Genomic DNA, 8,686 nt, shown 5'->3' with positions numbered 1-8,686 from the left:
AATCGTTTTTAATAAAAAGGTTATGATGGTGTAAGGATTAGGCTATCAAATGTACGTATTTATACCAAATGAATTAGGGTAGACAAAATTATAGAAAGAAGGTAGTAAGGTAATTGATTGCAAACATAAATTTAGTAATATTTTGAAAATAAATTATGGTAAGAACGATTACAAAGGATTCCGTAATGAATGTATTTTCAAATTTTGAAATTTTGAAATTTCAACAATTCAACAATTCCACTAAAGTCTTAATTTACCTTTTCGTATAATTAGATTAGTATATTATATTAGTATAAATATAAATATTAGATTAGTATAAATGTCATATTATTTAATTTAAATGTTGACTATAATCTCATGTAAAAATATAAGTTACTAATTATATTATTTATAATAATATAATTAATCATCAATTATAACACCATATATTATTTAATGTAATTCATATAAGGTTTGAAAATAAAAGTTAATAATTTTGTTATATACATGTAAGTAAATTGTGAATTATATTATTGTAATTATAAGTAAATCGTAATTATAAGTCATGGGTCAATGGGTCAAGAATGGATTTGTAACTCAAGTGTTATTCTTAAACAATATTAAGACAATGGATTTTGATTATAATTGTTAAAACTTAATGACCGAAATTAAGTAAACGGGTCAATGGGTCAATGGGTGAACATCCATAATTATAGTAACACTAAATCATTGTTAATTAATTCAAATTTACATTCAAATTGACACCATAAGTTATACAATCATTAATTTAAAATTTACAAATTAATTACATTCAAAGAATATACAAAAATATATTTAAATTTACAATTTCCGTAATTAAACCATTCCTTAATTAAATCGGTAATTATTTCCTAAATTTAACATGAATGGTACAAACATTTACAACTTTATGAATTTGATAAATTTAAATTAAAATATATATAATATTTTAACAAAAATTCAAAATTTAATACTGGTAATCTCTATATACTATATATATTCACTCTATACGTAATCTCTATATTAAATCCGTAATCCTTTATATTGATGAAATATCAAATAATAATCTAGATTATATATTATATACTATCTAAGAAAATAATAAAGGTGGTAAATAAAATCAACCAAAAACAATAAAATATTCAAAATGATATTTTGAATATTTGGTTTTGGAAACTATAGCTACGATTTTAAATATTCAAAATGAAATGTACCTAGAAATGTCACTTAATAGAAATATATAGAAATGTTCCTATATAAATGACAATTTTAAATATTCAAAATGAAAATGAAAGATAAGACTTTAATAGCATTTTAATATATTTTTGATTAATTTAATTAAGATGAAAATTAGAGAAAACCTAAATATAAATGGAAAGTATGAGAATCAACCAATAGGAAAGAAGGATTTTGACATAAAACTTATTGATTTAATAATATAGTTAGACCGGATGAAAAGTTGAAAGGTAAATAGACCTGAGAATGTACATCTACAATACCTGCAAGGATTATTTTGTAATACATACATAATAAATATTTTTAATGATTATTATTTATTAATTTATAATTAATTACTGGGGGCAGGGTTGCAGCGGAAGGCGGGCAAAATCTTTTTAGACAAACGGGGTTTACATTTGACTTGACTACACAGGACAGCAGTTTCCACCAACACTGCTCGATTGCCAAACACCACCGCCGCAGTGGCCTTCTCTTATTACGGCGGCGGAAACCAACTCCTCTTCATCTTTCACCCTCATATACACTAAACACAATTCTTCACTTCTCGTTAATTCAGACAGACAATAATATTAATAATACTAGTCAGCAAGCATCGGGAATGCTATTTCTCTCCGCGTTGATTGCGTATTTAGGTATACGACTTTTGCATTACTCTCTATTTGTGTTTCTAGTTATGAGATTGCGTGTATGAATTTGAATCATTTGCTTCTAGGTTTTCGTTGTTTCATACTTTAGTTTGCATTACTGGAACTGGAGCCAAATCCTTGATCGTCGTTTACGTGCGATTTGTTGCTTTGATGTAACTGTTATGTGTTTGTGTTAGGGTCAAGGTTAAATTATTGAAGAACTAGTACTGTGATATACACTCATTTGTTCTAAAAACTGTTATTTCAGATAATTTGAAGTATAGCTTTCAAATGTGCTGGGCGCATAGGCCTTGACTGTGCCTAGGCGCAAAAAAGCGAGGGTCTGAGGAAAAAAGCGCACTTAAGTAAAAGATATATTATGTATATGGAAAGTAATTATATTCTTTAAATATAATAAACAAAAGCTATTATATAACATTTAGTATAATTTAGTTAGTACCAAAAGTTCTAAAGTAGTCAATATTCAATTGTAATTCTAAAAGCTTGAATAACAAAACGTTCAATGTAATATCTTTGACGTCTCCTAGATCTAAGTTTCAATCACGTTTCTTTTGCTCGGCTTTTATCTTCTCATGCTCCTATCGTAGGCAATGCTCAAGTGCTTTCCTAGGAACTAGATGCACGTTTATTGAGTCTCGCCTGAAAATGGGCCCAGGCGCAAGAAGCAAGGCTTTTAATTACTATGATTTGAAGGATTATTCATATAGCATACACGCAGTAGATCAATGAAACTGTGTACTTTAGGTTTTGAGATGATTACTTAGTTTTAAAACCAATGATTTGTCTATTTGTTACAATTGGTCCAGGAATTTGAGCTTTTAGTTGCAACAAGATGGCGTTGACAGAAAAGGATGTTGGCGGAGGGAAAGAAAAGGGCCAAGTTGAAGATAATGGTTTCTTGAAAACGGTTGAGCCGTCACTAGGTGTCAGTGATTCTACAACACATGTTAGTCCAATTGAAAAGAGTTATGAGGGGAAAGATGCGCTTGGATTTGCTAATGTTTTGCGGTCTAGAAACAAATTTGTGGAAGCGCTTACTATATATGAAAGTGTAATTGAGAAAGACAATAGAAATGTTGAGGCTCATATTGGCAAAGGAATCTGTTTGCAGATGCAAAATATGGGAAAACAGGCTTTTGAGAGCTTTTCTGAAGCTGTCAAATTAGATCCACAAAATGCATGTGCACTTACTCATTGCGGTATATTGTATAAAGATGAAGGTCGATTGGCGGAGGCTGCTGAGGTATTGTGTTGATTGGATTCAGTATACTATGCAATTATAATGGATTTATGTGTTTTTAGGATGTTTGGTTATTGGTTAAGTTTTTATTTGTTCATGCAGTCATACCAAAAGGCTCTGGAGGCAGATCCATCATATAAACCAGCAGCAGAATGCCTCTCAATTGTACTAACAGATATTGGAACCAGTTTAAAGCTTGCTGGTAACACACAAGAGGGAATTCAGAAATATTATGATGCTATAAAGATTGACCCTCATTATGCTGTAATTTCATATTCTTTATGCAGCATGTTAAGTTTTCATTACACTTATTACATTTAGACGTTGACATTTTTGGTATATTTTGGGCAGCCTGCATTTTACAACCTTGGAGTTGTATATTCTGAATTAATGCAGTACGATACGGCACTTAATTGCTACGAAAAGGCTGCTATGGAAAGGCCCATGTATGCAGAAGCATATTGTAACATGGGAGTCATTTATAAAAACCGTGGAGATCTTGAGTCAGCTATTGCCTGTTACGAGAGGTTATTAATGGTCATTTATTATTTTCAAGTTGGGTAACCTTTATTATGTTTTATTAATTGTCTATGTATGGTTCTCTTGCTGTGTTTCTTAGGTGTTTGGCTGTGTCACCCAACTTTGAGATTGCTAAGAATAACATGGCAATCGCGTTAACAGATTTGGGCACAAAGGTAATTTCCTAAAATCCGATTTAGTATATTCTTTTTTTAGATCTCATTATAAGTCATGGTATATACGTAGGTGAAATTGGAGGGAGATATTAACCAAGGTGTGGTGTATTATAAAAAAGCTTTGTATTATAACTGGCATTATGCGGATGCCATGTACAATCTTGGGGTTGCTTATGGGGAAATGCTGAAGTTTGATATGGTAACACTGATATTTCTTTTTTTTTTTAAACTATTTTCATTATCTTCTGTTTTGTTTATAAAAGAATTTCAGTCATTTGTAAGTGCCTTTGTGTTATTAACTTATTTTGTAGAAATTGTAGTAAGCTCTCATGTCTGTTGCAGGCAATTGTATTCTATGAACTTGCTTTCCACTTCAATCCTCATTGTGCAGAAGCATGTAATAATCTTGGAGTTATATATAAAGACCGAGACAACCTTGATAAAGCTGTAGAGTGTTATCAGGTAAACATTGCAATTATTTGTTCACATGTTTAATACATGAAGATCTAATTCTAATAGTTCTTTTCTGTTTGTTGCTTTTCCCCCCTTGAAGTTGGCTTTGACAATCAAACCGAACTTCTCTCAATCATTGAACAACCTTGGAGTAGTCTACACGGTGCAGGTACAATTTAATATATCAATATCTAACAAGGCAATATGCTTTAACTAATATATGAATGCAATTTAAATTGATATACAGGGTAAAATGGATGCTGCTGCTAGCATGATAGAGAAAGCAATCGTGGCAAATCCCACTTATGCAGAAGCTTACAATAACTTAGGTTTGTTTCCAACATAATCATACATTGAAATCAATATTATCAACTATGTTATCAGATTGTAGTCGTTCTTGTACAGAATTTTGGTTGAGTTATTTTTTAGATTCGGTATATAACATTCGTCAGTGAAGAGTCAAATGCTCTTTTTGGTTGGAACATGGAAATCACAATTACTGAAATTGGAAATTTATAAGAAAATTGCAACTGACGAGTGTTATATACACGAAAGTTTGTTCAGTGTGCAAATTTATATATGGTTTGTGCTCATACAAGTTTCAACTATATAGTTAGAGCTTTATTAGCAGTGAGCAGCAGTCTTACAGATTCCTTTTACCCCCCCCCCCCCCTATTTTTTGATGCATAATGTTTTCAGTTATTTGTGTTGAACTGTTACTTGTAGGGGTTCTTTACAGAGATGCTGGAAGTATATCTTTAGCTATTGAAGCATATGAGCAGTGTCTCAAGATTGACCCAGATTCTCGCAACGCGGGCCAGGTATCATTTATGTGCTTATAAATGTTTCACAGCTCATTTCAATTTATTGCATATTATTGTGATTCGACTTAAAAAAGTATACATGTTGGCTTAAATCTTAATGAGGATGATCTTTCTAACTTTCTCAAAACGATATGAAATCATGTTTAGTTACTGTGAGAAGTTGTAATGGCTGCCTAAGTTTCTGGGATCATTTTGGCCCTTAGCTGGTTTATAAACTTATGATATTGATAACCACATGTGTAATCAAGACACGTGCAGTTGATGCAATAAATGTGGACTTGTGTTGATTGCATCTAAAATAAATCAATAAATGAAAGCGATTAAATTTTTTTTTACCACATGGTTGTGCTTCATTCAATATTGCTCTCATTGCTGTACATTGACTATTATTGCAGAACCGATTACTTGCGATGAATTACATTAACGAGGGATTAGATGATAAACTATATGAAGCTCACAGGTCTTTTTAACTACCACATATGTCAAACATGTATTCTTTGCATGTTAGATCAAAATTAGTAAACTAAATTATATATTTTTCATGATTTTTTGCAGGGACTGGGGTCGGCGATTCATGAGATTATTTCCACAATATACTTCATGGGAAAATTCAAAAGAGCCAGAAAGACCACTTGTTATTGGATACGTGTCTCCAGATTATTTTACACATTCTGTATCCTATTTCATTGAAGCACCTCTTCTCTATCATGACTATGTTAACTATAAGGTTGTCGTTTACTCAGCTGTTGTCAAGGTAAGTGTTTGTTTTACATGCCACAATCAGTTATAGTGCTGTAATTGCAATTATATATTATTTTTATAAATGTTGCAGGCAGATGCAAAAACTAATAAATTCAGAGACAGAGTTTTAAAAGGAGGTGGTGTCTGGAGAGATATTTATGGTATTGATGAGAAAAAGGTTGCAAGTATGGTTAGAGAAGATAAAGTTGATATTTTGGTGGAACTTACTGGTCATACTGCTAATAATAAGTTGGGAATGATGGCTTGCCGCCCCGCACCTCTTCAGGTAACTAATTATAATATATTTGTTATTTACCAAAGGTTGGTAAATAATTAAATAATAATGTTATATATTGTAGTTTTTAGTAGTCTGCTGGCTGCTGTTACCACATGCTATATTTCCATGAAATATTATTCTTGTTGTCGCACCATTCTTAAGCATTTCTATGCTGACATTTAGTTAACCTGTTTTTATAAATATCATGTCTGTGATAATATAACCCCTGTTTATTAAGACTACCAAAATTGTTAATATACTGATAGGTGACTTGGATTGGTTACCCAAATACCACTGGTTTGCCTACTATTGACTATCGGATCACTGATGCCCTGGCTGACCCTCCTGATACAAAGCAGAAGTACATTTTTTAGTTTTTAAAGATATATACATATATATATATATTGTGTGTGTGTGTGTATATTCACACGACCTGATTGTATTGGTGACAGGCATGTTGAGGATCTTGTTCGGCTACCAGATTGCTTTCTTTGTTACACACCATCTCCCGAGGCGGGCCCTGCATCACCAGCACCTGCTCTTTCCAATGGCTTTATTACATTCGGTAGTTTCAACAATTTGGCAAAGGTGGTTAATTTCATAGTTTTCTATCTTCCATTGACCAGCATTGGAATTTTCTTGACTTATGCCTTTTCTTTTATATTTTATCAGATAACACCAAAAGTCCTTCAAGTTTGGGCCAAAATTTTGTGTGCCGTTCCAAACTCCAGACTTATTGTAAAATGCAAGCCTTTCTGCTGTGATAGTGTAAGACAGAAATTTCTATCAACATTGGAGCAGTTAGGTCTGGAATCACTTCGTGTTGATCTTTTACCTTTGATTTTACTTAATCATGATCATATGCAAGCGTATTCTCTTATGGACATTAGGTAAATCTATCATCCTTTTATACACATTTAACCTTTTTATGCATTTTGTTAATTAGTTTAAAAGATATATATTGTTTGGTGTTTACAAAAGGATGCTTTTACTTTCACTAAATTTTGTAGAATCGTTTCTAGGCTTTTAAATGAACCAAATGTTTAGCGAACTGTTCTTGAGCCGTTCGTCGGGACGTTTGTTTATGTTAAGTGTATTTAATAACCTAATGTACATGAACAGAAAAAAATTGTTCATTTAGTTATAAATGAATGAACACGAGCACATGTCCTCGTTCGTTCATTTATGTTCATGAACATTCGCTTATGTTCGTTCATCCATGCGCGTTAGTTTAGGTTTGTGTAAGTTTTTGTTTATTTACACTTAATATTTTTATTTAAGTATTTAGGTTTATTACAATTTAGTCTTTTATGACTTTTTAGGCTCAATACATTGTTGTTTAATGTTCACATCTATTTTTAATCCGTTTTTGCTCGGTTATGTCTGTTAATTTATGTTAGTTTGTTTACATGTGAGAACCGTTCATTTATATTGTTAACGAATGAACATGAACATGAACACATTCATTTTCTTAACAAATGAACACAAACAAGAAAGCTGTCGTCTAATTGTTCGTGTGCGATCATGTGTTCGGTTAAAGTTGAACAAACGAACACAAAACATGTTTTGTTTGTATTCGTTTGGTTTGTTTACAAGCCTAAAAGTTTCTAATATGCTATCTTTTTTCGATATGTAGCTTGGATACTTTCCCGTATGCAGGAACTACCACCACATGTGAATCCCTTTATATGGGAGTGCCGTGTGTTACAATGGGCGGTTCTGTTCATGCACATAATGTTGGTGTCAGTCTTCTAACCGCAGTTGGTAATTTGTCTTTTTTATTACAACTTTTTTGTCTCTGATTTGTATAAAATAACATATTAGCGTGACTCTGAATTGCAGGGTTAGAACACCTGATTGCAAAAACCGAAGACGAGTACATTCGGTTGGCGATACAGCTGGCATCTGACGTGGCAGCACTTTCAAACCTCAGAGTGGATCTAAGAAACCTCATGTCCAGATCTCCTTTGTGCAACGGATCCAGATTTATTACTGGGTTGGAATCTGCTTATCGGGACATGTGGCGAGGGTATTGTAAAGGTAACATTCCTTCTTTAAAGCGAATGGAACAAATTGCATCTTTGCCCTCTAAAGATGACCCGCTTGGACCGGTTAAGGAGAACGGGTTTAATTTAGGCCCTCCAAGTTTGTTAACAAGTGAAGAGAACGGGAGTCAGTCAAACCAGACTTCAGGGTCGGGTCAGTGAAAATGATATTTAGGAATTAAATACACATTGAGGCATACATGATTTCTATAGTAGTGTGGATGGTTTTTGTATCATATAATTTAAATGTTGATGGAAGAATGTTTTGGTTTAGATTAGAACAGTGGAACGAAATGGTTGACGAATTGTGTTGTATATTCTTTGTTTTGGTTTATATTCAATGTTTGCTTTTAATTGTTTACCCAAGGTCAAGATAGGGGGTGTTTGGGACTGCTTGTTGAGATAGATGTAAGTTGTGTTTATGAATTTGTTTTTGAAACACAAACCCAAACAGCCCCAAGGGCGAAAGCCTGAAAACTCAGATCAAGCGAATGCTGTCACTAACATAAGTTGCTTCAAATACCTTGG

The 8,686-nt window shown here is 32.6% G+C and overlaps 1 protein-coding gene across 4 annotated transcripts; it reads left to right on the top strand.

Annotated features, from left to right (window-relative positions):
• The first annotated feature begins 1,798 nt into the window (after positions 1 to 1,798).
• On the top strand, positions 1,799 to 8,463 carry LOC143576611 (putative UDP-N-acetylglucosamine--peptide N-acetylglucosaminyltransferase SPINDLY). Of its 4 annotated transcripts, none has more exons than XM_077060663.1 (17): positions 1,799 to 1,868; positions 2,690 to 3,126; positions 3,226 to 3,387; positions 3,475 to 3,650; positions 3,743 to 3,818; positions 3,889 to 4,017; positions 4,161 to 4,280; positions 4,372 to 4,440; positions 4,519 to 4,600; positions 4,998 to 5,092; positions 5,491 to 5,555; positions 5,651 to 5,849; positions 5,928 to 6,122; positions 6,380 to 6,474; positions 6,566 to 7,003; positions 7,750 to 7,877; positions 7,956 to 8,463. In XM_077060663.1, exons 2-17 carry the CDS (start codon positions 2,716 to 2,718, stop codon positions 8,318 to 8,320), a joined length of 2,805 nt encoding a protein of 934 aa, XP_076916778.1. In that variant the 5' UTR covers positions 1,799 to 1,868; positions 2,690 to 2,715; the 3' UTR covers positions 8,321 to 8,463. The 4 variants fall into 4 exon arrangements, with proteins under 4 accessions (XP_076916778.1, XP_076916779.1, XP_076916781.1 ...); XM_077060664.1 differs by lacking the exon at positions 1,799 to 1,868 and having other exon boundaries at positions 2,391 to 3,126; positions 6,566 to 6,701; positions 6,786 to 7,003; XM_077060666.1 differs by lacking the exon at positions 1,799 to 1,868 and having other exon boundaries at positions 2,391 to 3,126; positions 3,889 to 4,065; positions 6,566 to 6,701; positions 6,786 to 7,003.
• Positions 8,464 to 8,686: the final 223 nt, after the last annotated feature.

The sequence above is a fragment of the Bidens hawaiensis genome, unplaced genomic scaffold (genome assembly GCF_021521415.1).
Source record: "Bidens hawaiensis isolate Kalapana, Puna unplaced genomic scaffold, B.hawaiensis_p1.1 tig00028246_1, whole genome shotgun sequence".
NCBI lineage: Eukaryota > Viridiplantae > Streptophyta > Magnoliopsida > Asterales > Asteraceae > Bidens > Bidens hawaiensis.
Note: the sequence above shows the minus strand (reverse complement) of the source record. Positions and strands in the feature narration are given on the sequence as shown.